Raw genomic sequence first — 21,641 nt, forward strand, 5'->3', positions numbered from 1 at the left:
TAATTATAAATAATAAATTATGAATCTTTATATAGACATTTTCATGTGTATTGGATAATATATAGCTGGACAGAGATAAATAGGAAGAGAGAAGAATGCAAATCTAAAAATACCTTGGGACCTAAAACAAGAAAGGATAAAATATTTAGGAAAAATAAAACATTTAACAACAGAGTATTTATTAAGTCATTATTTTGTAAAGGCTAAATTCTCTCAGATTCTATTTATACATGTTAAAGATTGATTTTGGAAAGCAATAAATAGCTAATCTAGTACCCAAGACATCTTTCTTAAAGAGCTATTGGGATATTCAATACATCAAACACTTCTACCATTCCTGATCCAATTGTACTATACTATACTATGCTATACTATATTAAGGAAACTCAGATGGTAAACTGACTAATAAGGCAATAATTTTTTGAATAGTGCTTCCAGTGGTAGATAAACTAAAGGACTGACAACTATACCTCAAACAACACTGTTCCAGACATTTTTGTTTGTTTCTAAACATTATTTATAATCTCCTTATTTAGAAATTCTTCAAAAGGAAACATTCTATTTTTAAAGGACAAGTCATATCTATCTTTTGTTGTAGATGATGATTTGATTCAAGATTTCTTGTGGATGGACTGCTGCTGTAAAATTGCAGACAAGGTAAATTTAGTAACAATGTAGTCATTAACAGCATTTTATATTATTAGACCATCAGAACTTTAATGAAACCTTATAAGAATTTCATATTAAGTTTAGGAAAGGAACTACCTCGTACTGCTTCTTCAAAGTGGAATCTTACACATTAATTTTTTGAAATTAGCATATACTATAGGTTAATTCTCTATTTCAAGGAATTATAGAATATTACTGATTAGATTTAAAAGACCTTACAACTATATCTCTTTGATTGAAAACAAGAAACAGTATAGACTTAGTATGTTTTGACCAGAATTATTACCATTTTTCAGGCTGTAGAGAAAGAATATTCTGAGATTCATTCCACTAACGCAGTCTATTATACATTTTAATAGTTTGTAAGTAACTTAGATAAAACAAATCCCAAAAATCTTGCAGAACAAAATTAGTTTATCATGTTGTATATTTAGAAATCAATGTTTCATAAGAAAATTATGCTAACTTGCATTCTAGGGATTGTGATGTTTCTATACCCTAAAGATTTAGCAGAACAGTTACAATTTCAACTTTGTAAATGCCATCTTAGACCAGGTAATCATATCAGAAAATTTGGTATGACTTCACATCACACTTCCTGTGCCAACTGATAAAAAAGGGAATGAATGGAAGACTAGCTTATGATTAAATACCCACTAAGTTAGTACTGGTATGAACTTTTTTAAATTTCAGGTTTAAGATAACAGATAAAATTGGAGAATCTTTTTTTAAGTTTGGAAAATTTCAACCATACACAACTTAGGGTAGAGATGAGAACAAAGACTTTCTGTGTGCCTATCCCACTATAACAATCAAGTATTGACCATCCTTTTTTTTTTAAATCCTTACTGGAGGATATGTTTATTGATTTTAGAGAGAGAGGTAAGGAGAGGGAAAGAGAGAGGCAGACAGAAATATTGATCAGTTGCTGGCTGTGGTGCAGGCCCCAACCAGGAATTGGACCCCCAACCTAGGTATGTGCTCTGACAGGGAATTGAACCCACATCCTCTTGGTCTTCAGGATGGCATTCCAGCCAACCGAGCCACCTGGCCAGGGTCTTGGACTATTCTTTTTTTTTTTTTTTTAAGATTTTATTTATTTATTTTTAGAGAGGGAAGGAAGGGAGAAAGAGAGAGAGAAACATCAATGTGCAGTTGCTAGGGGTCATGGCCTGCAACCCAGGCATATACCCTGACTGGGAATCGAACCTGCGACACTTTGGTTCACAGCCCACGCTCAATCCACTGAGCTACGCCAGCCAGGGCTAGGGTCTTGGACTATTCTTGTTTCTCCCAATCACTTTCCCCAAAAGCAAATCCCAGGTATCCTAATATCTTATCCGTTAAGTGTTTCAAGATGTATCTCTAGAACATGGTATCTTATTAAACATCATCATAATGTCACCAACACTTTTAAAAATTAATGGTACTGCCTTAATATCAAATATCTAATTCATGTAGCATTGTTTTAAACTTTATGATTTTAAGGCATTACAGTAATGAAATTTGTTGGACAGCAGGGGGCAGTGCTTTTAAACTAACTAACCAGGAGCACTGTATTTTAACACTATTTCAAGAGTCCTCTACTGAAAATTACATTAAAAACTTGGAATTTTTTTTTTATGGCCAATCCTGTGAAGGTAGGATGAATAGGCATTTTATGAGAGAGAATCTGATGCATCAGTATTATAACTTGTTTTTAAGTTAACAGCCAGAACCTGGCATAGTGTGTAAATACCAGGCTAGATAAGTGTCTTTTTAATAATAAATTTAAAACACTTTTCTTCAATGAAAATAAAGCCATGTTATCCTAATTTTTTTGGAGTTATTTTTAAAAGATTATGTTAAAAAGTAAATATGAATGTCTGCAATGTAAAAGAATTCAGGGGGAAAATTGTATGTACACATACATCAAGCCAATGTGGCAACATGTTAACAATTAGTGAGTCTAGATGTAGGATGTACATTTATTTATTTTATGATATCTCTATATATTTGAAATTTAAGATAGGAAAAAAATGGGTTTTGGTTACAAAAATCTTGGCAATAAAATTTAGGATTTCATTCTAGTTATAATCTTAGTCATGATAAATGATTATGAATTATTTCTTACTGTTCACATGGATTACAGGAAGCCAAAAAATAAGGACTCGAATAGGTAATTCTATAAGAATAAATAATGCTTAATTGTTTTAGCCCATTGTTCTTAGAGGTAACTATTTTAAAGTAGTTTTACTTATGAAAGCAAAACATTAATATTAACTTTTAATTTTTTCCCTATAGTATCTTTTGGCTATGACCTTTGTTTATTTCAAGAGGGCTAAATTTACTATAAATGAGCATACGAGGATAAATTTCTTTATTGCTCTGTAAGTATGCTTTCTATTAAGTGATTTTTGTGGTAATTTTTAATAATATATATGATAATTTATTTAACACAGCATGTTTTAAACCTCATATATATCTTTGAATAGACCTTCCTATATAAAAGCTGTACATTTTTTACTTTGACAGAATATTTTATGTTCTTTTTTGCTTTCTGCCTAAGATTTATTATTAAATATTCCACTTGAATTTGATTGTACTTTTAATATTTTTCAGAATGTTTCATATAAATTGTCCCAAATTTTCCTCTTTTGGCCTTTTTTAAGCCAGGATGTTTTCTTTGAAATTTCAAGTTAATATATAATAAAAATCATTATCGTCATTGCTCTTTCACATTGAACAACTTGCAGAAAATGCTCTGGACATACTCATGTGGATTTCTGTCTATAACATAGGAGTTACTCATATCTGATACCTATAGTGTCCTCTCATTGTTTCATTTAACACATTGTACTTTGACCAAAGCATATTGTTTTCCAGTTCTTCCACTGACTTTGTATTAGACAGCTTATACTAGTTTTGTCTATTAAGTGGTCTTAATGACATGGCTTTTCAATCTGTAGGTCAAAATTCTGCTAGAATCAATGTAAATTAAAAATATGTCTCAAAACCTGTTCTACCTAGAACCTGATATAGTACTGCAGTTGGAAATGTATGAATATAATTTAAAGTACTTAAATAAAGAACTACATATAAAAATATTTAAGGTGAATACCACAACTGTTAGAACTAAAGGATAATTATTTACTCAAAGTCTCTTTAGTTCAGACTCAAAGGATTTGATCTCTGTGTGTATTCAGGAAACACATTTCCTCATGCATGGAAAAAAATAAATTCAATGTAAAATTTGGTGATAATTGCTAAATTGAGGGAATACAATAGTATTAGTTAATACTGAGTATTGTTACAAGGCACCACAAAAGTTTTTATAAGCTCATTTAATCTTCACTATGAGATATATTTTGTAATTATCACCATTTTACAGATAGGGAAATTATGACTTAGATTAAGCACTTTCCAAGATCACAGGTTAGTATGCATCAGAGCTGGGGCACAAATTCATGCGTGACTTGCCAGTGGCCAAATTCAGCTGTTGACCACTAGCTATAGTGCTGTTTACATGTCTCTTAGTATTGCATTGTATTTGTATGTTGGTGCGGTATCTATTTTGTAGTTTTTTTTCTCATCTGAAAATTAACAACAAACCAAAAGAAGCTTTAGTTTAAGTCTTACTAGATCCCTGAAATTGGATTTGTTTGACTTTTTTAAAAAAGTTATTATCAGTAAAGCACTGTATCACCTTACACTATGAGGTAGTCTGTGAGGTTGTATTACATGTTGTATTGTAAGCTTCATATTAAAAATAACATGAATTATAATTTTATTTTATATATGATATTTTTGTATAAGTCTGACTTAATAGTTCTCCATATTTTCTCAATTAGTCACAGTTCTAACTCAAGTTCTATTCCTTTCTATATATTCTTTTAACACTGAACTCAATTATCATTCTTCCTTATCTCTTTTACAGTTATTTGTTTCACACTCAATTGCCTCTTTGACTTGACTATAGGCTCTTTAAAGGAAAGGAGCATATATCTTACCTGTTTTGCATCCTTATCTTTTTTGTATTGCTAACATACAAGAGGTTCTTAATTCTTTATTTGAATAAACATAATTAACTATTGTGCAAAAAATCCGGACTCTGCTCTAAGGAAATCTTAACTATTTCAAATTGGAAGGGAACTTATATGTATATGATGCAGATATTTCAACACATTGAACCTGAAAAATTGTTAATCTAGAGTAGAATCATCATAGTACATTATAGATTTTCCACATTTCACTTAGTAAGTATGAAAGGGACCAATCTCCCATTCTATCTTCCCTTTACTAAGAACTATTAGGGAGCCCTGGCTGGTGGGGCTCAATGGATTGAGTGCTGGTGTGCAAACTGAAAGGTCACTGGTTTGTTTGATTCCCAGCGAGGGCACTTGCCTGGATTTTGGGCCAGGTCCCCAGTTGGGGGTGTGCTAGAGGCAACTGATCAACATTTCTGTTACATGTTGGTGCTTCTCTTCCTCTCTTTCTCCTTCCCCTTTCTCTAAAAGCAAGTAAATAAAATCTTTAAAAAAACTATCAGGGATACTAAAAGTAACAAGTTACTTTAGGTAACTTTACAGAGGACAGGATTTGAGTCATGTAACTAAATGGGCTTAACAATAAGGTGCTTTATATTAAAGTAACATTAATATATGTACAGTTATTTTAAGGAAGGATAAATAATATATGTAGATACTCATTTTATAATTAATGTAACTAAATATGATTATGTACAAGATTTTGTACAAAGTACATAAGAGGGTATGCAATTAAGAGTAAGTCTTTTATCTCAAGACCTTGGCCTCCCTCCTCAAGGACAATTAACTGTTTCATGTGTATCTGTCTAGAAATAATTTTCAATACATGAACCAGTATGTATATTACATGAATAGAAGGGTACTCTGTCCTTCTGTACCTTTTAAAAATTTTAATGTGAAATATGTACAAAAGAGCACATGGTATGTGTAGCTATAGTTCATTTTTATTGCAGAATAATATTCTATTGTTGCTTATATATTTGACTTTTTTCCTACCATCTTGTTCTATACTTTCTGTATGTCCCATTTTTACCTCTTTCTTCTTTCCACTCCATTATTATCTATTTTTTTCTTGAGATTTTTAAATTTTTATTTTCTGATACCTTTTTTGCCTCTACTTGTTTAAATGCTATGCAGTCTATATCTATTCTTTTAGCAATTACCCTAGTTATTTTTTAATTAATTAATTAATTAATTAATTTATTTTAGAAAGGACGGAAGGGAGAAAGAGAGGGAGAAAAACATCAATGTGCAAAAGATAACATCAATCGATTGCCTCTCACATGTTCCCAACTGGGGACCTGTCCAGCAACGCAGGCATGTGCCCTGACTAGGAATTGAACTGGTGACCTCTTGGTTCAGTTCACAGGCCAGTTTGAAGGCCTGTGCTCAATCTACTGAGCCTCACCAGCCAGAGCACCCTACTTATTTTTAATCACACAACCTTAAGCATTTTAATGCCAATCATCTCCTTTGCCAACTTATATTTTCTTGTTTTGCAATTCTATAGTTCTCTCTGATGCTCAGAAAGTATTATTGTTTTATACATTCAACATTTGTCTATATCTACCCACATATTTATGTCTTTGCTTCCTATTCCTTCTTGTATCTCAGACCTTCCACTTAGGATCATTTGTCTTCCTTTCTGACTGCTTTTAAGACCTCTTTTTCTTTGTGTTTATCTATTAACTCCAATATCTTCAAACTTCAGGGTCTGTTTCTCATCATGATGCCTTAAGTGATTTGTAATTTTTTTTATTGTAAGTTCATTTTTCCTGGAAAGTCATCAAAAGGGGCTTGTAAATGTTTCCAATGGGAAATCTGCTCCATTCTCATTTCTTTTCTATGTTATTCAATTTACTTTTTTTTTTCCTGACTGCTTTTAAGATTTTCTCTTGATCACTCATTTTGAGCAATTTTATTATTATGTGTCTTGGTGCTTTGGGCTTCAAGGAGCTTCTTTGTGGGCTTATGATCTTCATCAAATTTATAAAATTTTTAGCCATTTATTTCTTCAAATTTTTTTTTCTGTTCACTGCCCTGTATGGGCTCCAATTTCACTTTTATTAGGCTACTTGAAGTTGTCTCATGGCTCATTGATACTGTTTATTATTTTTGTTTATTTTTCTCTGAATGTTTAATTTTGGATAGTTTATACTGTTATGTCTTCAATGTGCAAATCTTTTCTTCTGCAATATTTAATTGGCTATTAATTCCACAGAGTATATTTATCATTGTACACATAGTTTTCATCTCTAGAAGTGTGTCATCTGATCTTTTTGAACATCTGGAATAGTTACAACCATTTTAATGTTCTTGTATTTTACTTCTACTATGAGTGTCAGTTTGATTAATTAATTGTTCTCCTTATTATGGGTTGTGTTTTCCTGCTTCTGTGTATGCCTGATTCCGCTCAAGCAGTTGTCAGGACACTGGTTTCCATTTGTGTATAATGACAATCTAATACCTGATCATGGCGAAAGACCATAACAAAGGATTAGAGGGAACAGTGCCTAACATTTACCCAGGGCTGGAAGTAGTGTCTGTTCCAGCCAGACTGAAAAATCTCATAATTCACCAGATGTTGAGTAGAGTATTCAGGAAGGTCTTGCCTCACTAGCCCCAGACTGAATATTGCTCCAGATCTACCTACCAAATCATAAAAGTAAGACTCGAAAGGATTAGACTGTTTCCAAGTAACTGCATCCCAGAACAAAGCTCAATATTTATAGGAATACACAAATATTCAGAACTTATTAAGGAAAATTCACTGTATCTCTATTTTCAACCTATTATTTCTTTAATTATGAGTAAGGTTGAACATCTTTTAATGTGTTTATACTGATCTGCATTTTTTTTGTGAACTGCCAATTCCTGTCCTTTACCTATTTCTTTTTTTTTGAGTTGTTGGTCTTCTTTGTTAGGTACCTGGCTAATACAGTAGAAGAAGATGAAGAAGAATCCAAATATGAAATATTTCCATGGGCTTTAGGGAAAAACTGGAGAAAATTGTTCCCCAATTTCTTAAAGCTAAGGGATCAACTCTGGGATAGAATTGACTATAGGGCTATTGTAAGCAGGCGATGCTGTGAGGAGGTAAGATTTTAACATATTGTATGTATATATATAATCTCTGTCTTCCATTCATATAATTTTCCTTGTCTTATTTTTTAATATGCTTCGAACATTTTAGTTTTTGTATATATAAGGGTAGACCATTAACTTGATGGTTGCCATGAATACAACTTGTGTATTATGATGTTGATGTTTTAATTTTTATACCACAAAAATTTAAAATTAGCATTTGTGTTTTTCAGAGCAGCCTACTTCTGTAGTATTTTTATTTAGTGTTTAGTTTCTCTTGTCTAAAAGAAAACCAGTATATTGAACAAAGATAGTGTGCACATTTCAAAATATCACTGGAGTTGAATAATAATTTTCATTAAATAAATTATATAAAATTTCAAGTCCCTAAGACTGAAATATGAATTGCATGATATAAAATTTATATAAATTTAAATATGTTTAGAAAACATTCCTTTTTTTCATACAGAACACAGTTTCCTTGATGCCAGATTTTATTAAGATAAAGTAGAAAGACACTAAAAATTAAAAGATTATTTTATCTAATGATCTAGTGTTCAATAAAGAATAAAATTAATGTTTCAAACTAAAAAATATAATAGAGTAGAAAATTAAATGATGGTAGTGAGCACTGTAAGCCAGTACTAATTCAGAAAAGTTTGGTAAATGTGAGCCAGATAATACTAGACTTAAATTAAGTCATATCCATTAAATAGACTATATACCAAAACAGACAATAGGTTAATGTCAAACCTGAGGGAGAACTTTGGGGTGTGTCACAACTCTTCTCAGAACTAATCAGGTTAATTATATTTATTAATGAGATAAATATATAGCAAGTATGCATATTTGTAGATTAAAATAGGAGGATTCTTGAATGCTGGGGAAAATGCAAGGATTCAGAGATAACTTAGAGAATTGTACAGCAGGCCAAATCTTTACAAGATTAAATTCAATAGAAAAATATAAAAAATTGGGTATATAAGGTGCCAATAATTTAAGGATCCTCATTAATGAAAGGGTTTACATGACTCATTCCAATTACAGGGCATTGAAAGAGTCCTGTATTGTTATTTTTGTCACTATCTCTCCATGTCAAGAGGGGTAATTTGTGCACCTGTTGCCATCCTTGCACGTGACAGTCCAGGCAAGGCCTCATTTGAACACTCACATTTTTTTCAATGCAAACACTTCAAGCCCCATGGAACATTCAGCTAAGAGCAAGGAGGGGGCAGGAGACAACACCCACCTCATGGCAGGTTGCTCACCTATTCCTAAGATATGATGACCAGTATTTTTTAAATTGTAACAACTTTAATTTATACTATTGGAGCTGCAATTACCACAGTTGCTGCCACCGGACTATTAGAGAGTCAGAGAATAGAGTGACTTTTACACATGGTGCATGTGTAAAAGACTAAAAAGTTTCAGGCAGCTATAAACTCAGTTGTGTAATGGGTTTACAGAAAAGTTTAGTTTCTTAAGGATTCAACATGGAGGCCTAACAGATCTCTCCACTAATTTTAGATCTATGTATCAAATTTCCTATTCATATTTCATTATCTAGTAGATACCTCAAACTTAACGTACTAAAAATTGAATTTTGATTCCCCCAAATAGACTTTCAAACCTGCTCCTCCTGCAATCTTCCACATATGAATGGTAACTTCATCCTTCTAGTTCAGGCCAGAAAGCTGTCACCCAAGACTTTTCTTTTCCTTGCATCCATATCTTAAAAAAATAACTGGCCCTGGCTGGTGTGGCTCAGTGGATTGAGTGCCAGCCTGCAAACCGAAGGGTCACTGGTTTGATTCCCAGACAGGGTACATGGCTAGGTTGCGGGCCAGCTCCTTAGTAGGGGGTACTCCAGAGGCAGCTACACATTGATGTTTCTTTCCCTCTCTTTTCCCCTACTTTCCCCTCTCTAAAAATAAATTTTAAAAATCTTAAAAAAAAATCCAGCCTCTGCCCTTACCTGTGTGGCTCAGTTAGTTGAGCTTCATCCTGCTCGCTCCACTCCAGCCATAGTGTCCTCCTTGCTGTTTCTCAAACACACCAAGGACACTCCCACTTCAGGGTCTTTGTATTTGCCATTCCCATTACCTGGAATGGTTTTCCCCCAGATATTAGTATGTTTTACTTTCTCACTTCATTCAGGACTCTGCTTAAATGTTAACCTCAGAGAAACTTTTCCTTACTACCCTATATTGAATAGTGTCTCACTCAATGGAATACATAGAAGAGTTCAAAAATAAACCCTCACATTTATGTTCAGTTGAATTTCGACAAGGGTACCCAGAAAATGTAATAGGGAAAGAGTAGTCTTTTAAAGAAATGGTCCTGGGACAACTAGGTATCCACATGCAGAAGAATGCAGTTGGACCCCTACTTTATAGCATATGTAAAAGCTAATTAAAAATGGGTCAAAGACCTAAAGGTAAGAACTAAAAACTACTAAAACATAGGGGCAATTCTTCATGACCTTGGATTAGGTTTCTTAGATATGGTGCTTAGGTGCTTAGATACCAAAAGCACAAGCAACAAAAGAAAACACTAAGTGGACATCATCAAAATTTAAAATGTCTTTCAAAGGACAACATCAAGAAAGTGAAGATAACCCACAAAATGGGAGAAAATTTTTGCAAACCATCTGATAAGGGACTTGTATCTAGAATATAAAGAGGTCTTACAACTCAATAATAAAAAAACCCTAATTTTAAAATATGCAAAGGATCTGAATAGGCATTTCTCCAAAGAAGTTATACAAATGGGCAAAAAAAAGTGCATGAATAGATGATCAATATCATTAGCAATCAGAAAAATGCAAAATCAAAACCACAAGAAGGTATTACTTCACACCTACTAGGATGGCTATCATAAAGAGACAGGTAATTACAGGTGTTGGTAAGAATGTGGAGAAATTCAAACCCTCATACACTTCTGTTGGGAATGTAACATTTTAGTGTAGTTGCTTTGTAAAACAGCCTGGCAATTCCTCAAAAAGCTAAACATAGAGTTCCACATGACCCAACAATTCTTCTACTAGTTACGCGGTTAAGAAATGAAAACTGTGTCCATAAAAAACTTGAACACAAATGTTCACAGAAGCATTATTTATAATAGTCAAAAGCGGAAACAATCCAGATGTCCAACAGCTAATGAATAGATAAACAATGATATATTCACACAGTGATATATTAGATATAAATTGGCAATTAGAAGGAATGAAGTAACGTGCTACAACATGGATGAAACGTGAAAATGTTATGCTAAGTAAAAGAATCCAGTCACAAAGGACCACACATTGTATGATTCTTATTTATATAAACTGTCCAGAATACACAAATTGAAAGAGATAGAAAGTAGATCAGTGATTGCCAGTGGCCGAGGGAGGGAGGAATGGGATGTGACTGCTTTCTTTATGGAATGATGAAAATGTTCTAAAACTGACTGTGGTAATGGTTGTGCAACTATGAGTATACTACAGGCCATTAAACTGTACTCTTGAAATGGGTGAATTGTATGGTATTTGAGTAATATCTCAATAAAGCCAGTAAAGTAGCAAATAGTACCTCCCACTTTTATTATGTATTCCTTTTCCTATTTTTCTTCATAGCACTTAATCATCATATAACATATTCTGTTTTACTTATTTATCTTGCTAATGTCTATTTCCCCTACTTGTGTATAAAATCCAAGAGGGCAGGGTCTTTACTTCGTTCTTATTATATCTCCAGTGCCTAGAACAGTGCCTGGCATATAGTAGATACTCAGTAAATACTGCTGACTGACAGAATGATTGAGACTCAAGGCTTCCAATTCTTTTTCATACCTGTTTACGCATGAAAGAGAAAAAAACTTTAGAATACTTTTTCATGGAGCTCACTCAGCACTTACCCGAATGGTAGATAGGCTTTTTTTCTCTTCCAACCAGATATACTTGAATTGAATCATGTTGATGTATAGGAAAGGCAACTACCTAGTAAGATTTTATCCAGTTCTCTTAAGCATTCATTTAACAGCTAATTTATGACTAAGACATCAAGTTCAGTGTTTATTATAAAGAAGTATTACATCATCCTTGCCCTGAAGTTTGCTGCATTAAAGTAGCAAGACACACTTAGAAATTTAGTTAAGTATTCTATGCTTTTGTTATTGAGAGCCTGGTACTGACATACTGCCAAGCCAATTCTTTTTTTCGTATTGTACAATAAAAGTGTTATGATAGTAGCTACTAACTGGTTTGCAATAATTATACCGTACATTTGCATTATACTTATAAATTCATAAATGTTTTCATATATCCTCACAAAAATGCCTGTGAGGGTTGTAGTATTCTCATTTTAAAGCTGGTGAAACTGAGGACCAACGAGGTTGAGATTTACTGAAGATCTTACACTAATTGTCAGAGTCAGAACTTGACCTCACAACTAAGGACTTCACAGTGTTCTGTTACCTCTTACATCTGGCCTCCACTTCTCATTAACTAGTTTAGGAAATGCATTTGCTTCTGTTATGTTATTTTATCTCAGGAATTAAACAGCATAAGTATTCTCCACTTTACAGATGAAGAAACTGACATAGAAAGGTTGTGACTTGTCCATGGTCATTCAGTTAGTAAGTAGCAGGGCCAGCCAGTAATTAAATTTGGTACCCTTTCCATTATACACCATCAAAAGAACTTATTCTCTCCTTTGAGATAATGTGAATTTTTTAATTTGTCTCCTATTATTTAAACCCTGGCTGCTGCAGAGAAAGTAAGAGCCAACTTGTATCCCTAATCACATTAACTCTTACCCTTTATTACTGGCATGTCTGCTTTCCCACTTTAGGCATATTTGCCCTTCTGGGTCCCATTAAATGGAAAAAAAATTCATTTGCTGTTTTTTTAAACTGTCTCAAAGCCTTTTTTGGAAAGAGATAAGGAATGATTAAATTGAAAAATGTATGTAGGGCCCTGGCTGGTATGGCTCAGTTGATTGAGTGCCCTCCTGTGAACCAAAAGGAAACCAGTTTGATTGCCAGACAGACCACATGCATGGGTTGTGGGCCACGATGGGCCATGAACCCAGTAGGGGGCGTGCAAGAGACAACCACAAAATGATGTTTCTTTCCCTGTCTTTCTCCCTTCCCTTCCCCTCTCTCTAAAAATAAATGAATAAAATCTCTTCTAAAAAAAGAAAAATGTATGTAGGGAGTCTCAAAAAAAAAAGAATAAAGAGTATTTCAACCTACTTATTCTGATCTTATTTTCTTAGAACCAATTTATCTTTTTGGACATCAGCTCTTCTGAGGTGGAATTTATTTAGGTTGGTGATAGCTTAATTTCTAGATTGGTTCACAGATGTGGAGAATGCCGATCTGATGAGAAAGAGTTAGACTCTGGTAGCAGATTTATCAAGAGGAAGTTTATTCTTGTTATGTACTCTGGCCTACTTGGCACGATATCATCATAGCTGATTTCTCTGTCAACTATTACTTGATTCCAGATTAGGAACTTAGAAAGAAAGCAGTGATGTGATTTAAGCACTGCTATGAAGAAAATAATCCAATGACAGTGTGCAGAGAGGCCCAATATAGGGGAGGTGCTGGAGAGTGCTACACTCGCTATAGGTCAGGAAGCAAGGTGTAAACCCAGTGCCAAAGAAAAATCAATGTCACAGAGTTATTATTTGGTGACCAGTTGGATATATGGCACATGGGGGGATGAGTTGTCAGTTTCAAACCTACATAACAAAAAGAGTGATGGGTTCCATAATGCAAACTGGTTTATGAGGATGATAAAGAATTTGGTATTAGATATAAATTTAAGGTGATAATTGGATAATTAAGAGAATTGTCAATAGGTATGTGTAAAATGAGTCATAGCATTTAAGTGATGTTTAGAGCTTGGTAGAGAAGACATCCAAGGTGACAGTAATATTAATGCTTTTGATCACTTGCCAGGCACTGTTCCAAGTGCTACACATGTAATAACCCACAATTCTTATAGCTAGCTAGGTAATCCCAGGTGAGGAAATTGAAGCATAGAGAGGCTCTATGACTTCTCCAAGGTCACACAATCAGTAAAGCAGCAGAGCTTTATTCAAACCCAGCAGTCTGATGGGTTTGAATAAACCCACTTATACTATACCCAGCAGTCTGATGGGTTTGAATAAACCCACTTATACTATACTACCTACCTCTTAAGGTTACAGAGAAGTAGATATACATAGAAAAAAGCCCATAAGGCCACGTATTGTATTTTAGAAACACCCACCTAAGGCACAAAAAATCACTAAAAACTACAGAAGATAAAGTAAAAACTAGGATAACATTTCTTGACTGTGACTGTAAATGACTGTAAGTGACTAAGACAAAAATCCTGCCCTCTTGACCCTGGTACAATATTGTTTTTAATTCACTGTTGTTATCGCAATAACATTCTAGTTGTGTACAAAATGTTTATAACACAATATATATTTAAAAGTAAACAAGCCACATGTGCATGCATTGTTCTAGCCGAATTAGCATGTGGAGAGACTATGATGCTTAGTCTATTGCAGAATGAACAGTTTACCAAACCTTCTTTGTACCCTTCATATTTCCCTCTGCTTTTCTCACTAGACTTTGCTATAAGATTCGTACAAAAATAATATTATTGAAGGTTCATAATATTCAGTGGTCTCTAGTTCTTAATTTTTCTCTGTCTTTCAAAATATTTAATGACTGTATAATATTGTGTGGAGGGCATTTGATAGAGAGGTATATGAGAGACTATTTCTGTACAAAGGGGACTTTTGGGAGGAAAGAATACATGCATGAAAAGATATCTGAGTACTAGATACTTATATGCTACAAGTCCTAATACAGCATTAACAATAAAACTAAACAATCTGAAAGCTGGAGTTTTAGAAAGGTGGGAGTTATGCTGAGCATTGAGGGAAAGGTAACACTAAGACAAAGGGAGAGAACACTTCAGACGTGGTAAGTAAAGCTATTGAAGTGTTGAGGAGAAATAATAGATAAATACAGAAGGAGTGAGAAATTCTAGTATTCTACGTTCTCACTTAGGTAGCTCTGAATCTAGTTTTATATTGTTAAAGTTATGTGTATAGAATTAGCACTTTTATTTACTTCTACCCTTTTAAATATGTGTAACTTCATTACATGTCTTTGGTTGAAAACTTTTTTGAAGGGTTTAAAAGAAGTAGATTATAAAATAAATTCATCCTAAAGTATACTTTTAAAAATTGGCATAGCTAACATTCTTTATGTCATTTATCTCAGGAAGGCTACAGTAATCCCACTTTCTTGGGGGACTGATCTTAATCTAGGGGTTTCAAGGTATTCATTTTTTAACAGCAAAAGCTGTTTTTCTTTCCAAATAAAAATCTACACATGGCCCCCCAAATTGAGCTTCTCTGCCTGCTCTGTTTCCTTTAGCCCCTCTTAAAACCCCCCAAATAGTCTGTGAAACCTCAGGGCTCCTCAAAAACAGTTTGAAAATCACTGGTCTAGACAATTAATAGGACACTGTCTAATGCTTAGATTCTATAGTTTTCATTTGCTGTGGGTCACTGATAACTGCAACTAAACATTTTTGCTTAGAAGTAACACTCTAACATTCTGCTTAGGAGTTTCAGACATCATGAGGTCAGTATATAAATACTTAGCTTGGCTTAACTAGCTAACATTTGTCAGTTGTTTATGATGTGATAGATTTTATACCTAGCTAATCCTCAGAACAGTCCTATGAGGTAAATAGGATCTCCATTTCAGATATAAAGAAATGGAGCCTCTGAAAGGGTAAGTAACTTGCCCAGTATCATGAAGCTAGCATGTGGGAGTCAGGATAAGAAATTCTGTCCATCCTGACTGTAAAGGCAGTGTTTAATCTGACAAAGCTTACACAACAATGCCTGACATGTAGTGAGGAATCTTAAGTGCTTTATAAATAATTTATGTAATCCTCACAATAACTCTCTAAAATAGACACATTCTGTTCATGTTACAGATGAGAAAACTGAGGAATGGAAAGGTTAAGTAACTTACCTGTATTCTTTCTGTATCCCTTGCCATAATTGCAAACATTTTAAGATTAGTCTATAATATATAGTTAGAAACCTCAATTAAATGTATTTTCAGTTCAGTGCACTCCAAAGCTAATACTTGTTTTGGGATAACCATATTGTCTTTTATGAACTTAAAGCATTCAGAATTTAAAAACGCAAGAAGGTTGCTTCAGTTCTATTTCCTATTTTCAATAATTTAAATACTTTCAATTATTGTCTTAAGGATCCAAGCAATGAATCACTTTATAGGTAAATACTGCCATATCTGGAGATGCTTTTTTTTTTAACATCAGTAACTTAGATTTTTAAATTTAGTTTTAGAGATAGCTGTTCTTAAGTTATAGTTTTTGTACTTAATTTTACTAAAATCTAAAAATTCATTAAAATTCTAAAAGAAAGCTTTCCACTATAGGTTATGGCCATTGCTCCAACCCATTACATATGGCAACGAGAACGCTCTGTGCATCACAGTGGAGCTGTTAGAAACTACAACAGAGATGAAGTTCAACTGCCCCGGGGACCTAGTGCCACACCGCTAGATTGCTCCCTCTGTGGTAAAAAAGGAAGATATGTTAGACTGGGATTGTCTTCGTCATCATCTTCATCCAGTGATACAGTACAGGTGATGGAAAAACATTCTCAGGAATCACACAACCCATTCTCAATGGGCATGATAGTTGATCCTTCTCAAGCTTATAGCTATTCTCAAGGTATGATTTAGTGATATGTCGGAATTAGGTGTATGCAAGTTTTTAATAAATCCAAGTTAGTTATTGACCTATAGTCAGTCCTTAACAGGGAAACATAATAACATATACTGCAACACTGTGAATTAATTCAGTATTGAGAGTTTTCTCCTTTTCAGTTACTTTTTGACTTGTATTACTGTTTTTGTTGCTACCTTACCTAAACTAAAAGATTTTTAACATGATTTATGTTAAAGTGAAATTTAATTAGCATGGGTCCCAAGTATTTTAGGCAGTAAGTATTTTAAGAGCATTTGAAATGTTTTTTATTTTATTTTTTGTTTATTGATTTGAGAGGTGGGGGGAGACAAAGGGAGAGAAAGAGAAAAGAGAGAGAAACATTGATTTGTTCCATTTGTGCATTCATTGATTGATATTTGTATGTGCCTTGCCTGGGGATCAAACCTACAACCTTGGTGTATTGGGATGAAGCTCTAACTAACGAAACTACTCAGCCAGAGCTGATATGTTTATTTTATTCAAAAGAAGTTTTAAGAAGCAAATAAATTTACTTATAATTTAATCATCTAGTTTTATCAGTGATTAATTATTGGTTTCCTTCTATATTTTGTTAAATATATTTTATTAATTATGCTGTTACAGTTGTCCCAATTTTTTTATTCTGTATATCCCCCTCCACCCTGCAACCTCCACACTCCAGCATTCTCTATCCCCCCACCCTTAGTTCACGTCCATGGGTTGTACATATAAGTTCTTTGGCTTCTCCATTCCCTACTATTCTTAACCTCCCCCTGTGAATTTTGTACCCACTATTTATGCTTCTTACTCCCTATACCTTTTCCCCCCATTCTTCCCCTTCCCCTCCCCACTGGTAACCCTCCAGGTGATCTCCATCTCTGTGATTCTGTTCCTGTTCTAGTAGTTTGCTTAGTTTTTTTTTTTTTTTTAGGTTCAGTTGTTGATAGTTGTGATTTGTTGTCATTTTGCTCTTCATATTTTTAACCATCTTCTTTTTCTTAGATAAGTCCCTTTAACATTTCATGTAGTAAGGACTTGGTGATGATGAGGTCCTTTAACTTGACCTTATCTGGGAAGCACTTTATCAGTCCTCCCATTCTAAATGATAGCTTTGCTGGATAGAGTAATCTTGGATGTAGGTCCTTGCCTTTCAAGACTTTGAATACTTCTTTCCAGCCCTTTCTTGCCTGTAAGGTTTCTTTTGAGAAATCAGCTGACAGTCTTATGGGAACTCCTTTGTAGGTAACTGTCTCCTTTTCTCATGCTGCTTTTAAGATTCTCTCCTTATCTTTAATCTTGGGTAATTTAATTATGATGCATCTTGGTGTGTTCCTCTTTGGGTCCAACGTCTTTGGGACTCCTGAGCTTCCTGGACTTGCCTGTCTAGTTCCTTTACCAGGCTGGAGAAGTTTTCCTTCATTATTTGTTCAAGTAAGTTTTCAATTTCTTGTTCTTCCTCTTCTCCTTCTGGCACCCTATGGTTCAAATGTTGGAATGTTTAAAGGTGTCTCAGAGGTTCCTAAGCCTCTCTTCATTTTTCTGAATTCTTGTTTCTTCATTGTTCCGGTTGGATGTTTATTTCTTCTTTCTGGTTCCAGTCCTTAATTTGAGTCCTGGTTTCCTTCCCTTCACTGTTGGTTCCCTGTATATTTTTCTTTATTTCACCTTTCATAGCCTTCATTTCTTCCTTCATTTTGCAACTGAACTCTCATTTCTGTGAACATCCTGACTACTAGTGTTTTGAACCCCACATCGGATAGGTTGTCTGTCTCTCGTCACTTAGTTCTTTTTCTGGAGTTTTGATCTGTTCTTTCTTTTGAGCCATATTTCTTTGTCTCAGCATACCTACTGTGTTGTAAGGGGCAGAGCCTTAGATATTAGGGCTGCTAATCCACAGTGCTGCGGTGTGGCGCTGTGTGTGGGGGAGGGGTCAGGGAGGGAACAATGCTGCTTCCTATCTTCCTTGGCTCTCGCCCCACTTTCAGTCACTTCCTCTGCTTCCCACAAGTGGATTGTGCCCTTTCAGGTGCTGATTCCAGGTGGGTGGGCTGGTGTACATTTTAGGACCCCATGGGCCTCTCCAACAGACTCTCGTGTGAGGCTGGGAATTTCTCTCACCGCTGCAACCACCACAGGTTTTTACAGCCAGAGTTTTTGAGGCTTTATTTCCCCATGCTGGGACCCTCAGTTGTGTGGTTTGTCTTGTGCCCCAGTTTTCCCCCCAGGTTATCCACAAGCAAATGTGGGAACTCCCTTCCACTGCCTTGCTGCAAGTCCTTTCCACCCCTCCTGCCAGAGTGGAAGCATGTTTCTTCTTTAACTCCTTGGTTGTCGGACTTCCATGCAGTTTGGTTTTCTGGCAGTTCTGATTGTTTTTTGTTCTAAATTGGTTGTTTCCTTCTTTTGGTTGTGCAAGGAAGTGAAGTGTTTCTATCTATGCCTCCATTTTGGTCTGAACTCTCTCTTATCTATACTTTTTTTATAAAAAAAACTAATAGTACTATGTTACAAGGTTGAAAAGAAACACAGAGGTCCATTGTCTTACCCCTTCTTTTTCTGTATACTTTTAAAACATTGAGATATAACTGACATATAACATTGTTTTAGTTTTAGGCATACAACATGATTTGATATATGTGTATATTGCAAAATGATTACCACAATAAGTAAAAATTCATCACCACATAGTTACAATTCTTGTGATGAGAACTTTGAAGATCTATTCTCTTAGCAACTTCCAAGTATCCAATCCAGTACTGTCGACTGTAGTCACCATGCTGAGCATTACGTCCCCAGGGCTTATTTATCTTGTAACCGGAAGTTTGTACCTTTTGGCCACCTTCATGCATTTTGCCTGCTCCTCTAACCCCCACCTCTGGAAACCAGCAATAGGTACTTTGAATCTATAAGTTCGGGTTTTCTTGTTTTTGGTTTTTTTTTTTTTGATTCCACATATAAGTGAAATCACACAGTATTTATCTTTCTTCAACTTATTTTACTTAGTATCATGTCCTCAAGGTCCATCTGTTGTTGAAAATGGCAGGATTTCCTCTTTTTTTTTTTTTTTTGCTGAGTAATTCCATTGCATATATATACCACACTTGAATATTGTAAATAATGTGGCAGTAATCATGATGGTGCAAATGTCTTCTCAAGATAGTGATTTTGTTTCCTTCACACAAGTACCCAGAAGTGATATTTCTGGATCATATGGTAGTTCTATTTTCACTTTTTTAAGGAGCCTCCATACTGCTTTCCATATTGTCTGTGCCAATTTACATTGCTACCAACAGCATATAAGGGTTCCCTTTTCTCCACATCCTCGCCAATACTACTTCTTATCTTTTTGATAATAGCCATTCTAACAAGTGTGAGATATCTCACTGTGGTTTTGATTTGCATTTCCCTGATAATTAGTGATGTTGGACACCTATTCATGTACCTGTTAGCCATTATTTCTTCTTTTGAAAAATGTTCATCTCCTCTGCCCATTTTTAAATTGGTTAGGGTATTTTTTTCTATTGAGTTGTATGAGTTATTTATATATTTTGAATATTAATCCCTTATGAAATGTATAATTTGCAAGTATTTTCTTCCCATTCCATAGGTTGTCTTTTCACTTTGTTGAACATCTCCTTTGCTGTAAGCTTTTTAGTTTGATGTCTCACTGTTTATTTTTGCTTCTTTGCTTTTGGTGTCAAGTCCAAAAAACCACTGCCAAGACCTATACCAAGGGGCTTACCTCCTGTTTTCTTCTGAGTTTTATGGTTTCAGATCTTACATTTAAGCCTCCTGCTAGCAGATTTTTGTGCATGGTGTAAGGTACTGGTCCAATTTCATTCTTTGCAGTGTTTCCAACACCATTATCCTTTCCCAATTGTGCACATATTTTTGGCTCCTTTGTTATAAGTTAATTGACTAAAGACCATAGATATGATGATTTATTTCTGGGTTCTCTATTCTGTTCCATTGATCTCTGTGTCTGTTTTATGCCAATACAATACCATTTTGATTACTATAGTTTTGGAATACTATACACTTTTTCTACTTTTCTATTTAAAAATAAATTAGAACCATACCATATCTAGGCCTACTTTTTTTTCACTTATCATAAAGCACTTCCCCATGTCATTAGTTTTTGAAAACCTGGTTTTAAATCATGACATGGTACAAATACTGAAATTATTCGCATACTTCATTTTTGTTGGGGTTTAAGTGGCATTGAAGACTACTTTACATTAGAAAATAATCATATAAAGTAGAAATACTTTTAGTCAATCACACCACAATTTTTAAAAAGATTTTATTTATTTATTTTTAGACAGAGTGGGAGGAAAGGAGAAAGAGGGAAATATCAGTGTGTGGTTGCCTCTCGCATGCCCCCTGCTGGGGACCTGGCCCGCAACCCAGGCATGTGTCTTGATTGGGAATTGAACCAGCAACCCTTGGGTTCATAGGCTGGCACTCATCCACTGAGCCACACCAGGTGGGGCTCAATCACACCACAATTTTTATTTAAATTATATTTATGAAGCTATAGTATTTCTCTGACATTTTTCATTTTGAAACAGAACCAGAATAATATTTTACTAGCAGTGATCTTTTTCATGTCTTCCAAAGCCTTTCTTCCAAATTTTCTGCCATCTGAAGATAAGACTGACAGATTTTTTATGGTTCTTTCCAACTCTATGAGACCCACCTTATTTCAGAATTTCATCTATTTATTTTTACTGCATCCTTATGAGATTAAAAGTGGCCACTGAAGCTTTAGTTAAAGATAAAATAGACTCTTAAGACTCTTGAAGAAGGTAGGGGTCATGCCTCAGTCATTGTTCCATTTCCTGGCCATAGTAATCACTACACAGATTTGACTAATGGAACACATATTCTATTCCCTTGCAACACCTCCAAGTATAATTTTTATTGGCACACTCATATTTGAAGATAAATAGGTCTACCATAGGATAAATACGGATTTTCCTTTTAGCTTCCCTCCCACCTCTCCCAACTCCTTTTACCTACATTCTTTGATCCTTATAATAGGTAAGCACTTGACTTAGGGGAGTTGTAAATGGAACTGTGCT

At 34.5% G+C, this 21,641-nt stretch overlaps 1 protein-coding gene across 1 annotated transcript in view; it reads left to right on the forward strand.

Moving 5' to 3' along the window:
• SPDYA (speedy/RINGO cell cycle regulator family member A) overlaps nucleotides 1–21,641 on the forward strand; it is a 28,396-nt gene that overhangs the window by 3,125 nt on the left and 3,630 nt on the right. Inside the window, exons 2-5 of the mRNA XM_028516694.2 lie at nucleotides 599–657; nucleotides 2,953–3,038; nucleotides 7,619–7,790; nucleotides 16,245–16,542. Coding sequence (XP_028372495.1) covers nucleotides 599–657; nucleotides 2,953–3,038; nucleotides 7,619–7,790; nucleotides 16,245–16,542 — 615 coding nt within the window. The remainder of the gene's footprint in view (nucleotides 1–598; nucleotides 658–2,952; nucleotides 3,039–7,618; nucleotides 7,791–16,244; nucleotides 16,543–21,641) is intronic.

Source organism: Phyllostomus discolor, chromosome 6, assembly GCF_004126475.2.
Source record: "Phyllostomus discolor isolate MPI-MPIP mPhyDis1 chromosome 6, mPhyDis1.pri.v3, whole genome shotgun sequence".
Classification (NCBI taxonomy): domain Eukaryota; kingdom Metazoa; phylum Chordata; class Mammalia; order Chiroptera; family Phyllostomidae; genus Phyllostomus; species Phyllostomus discolor.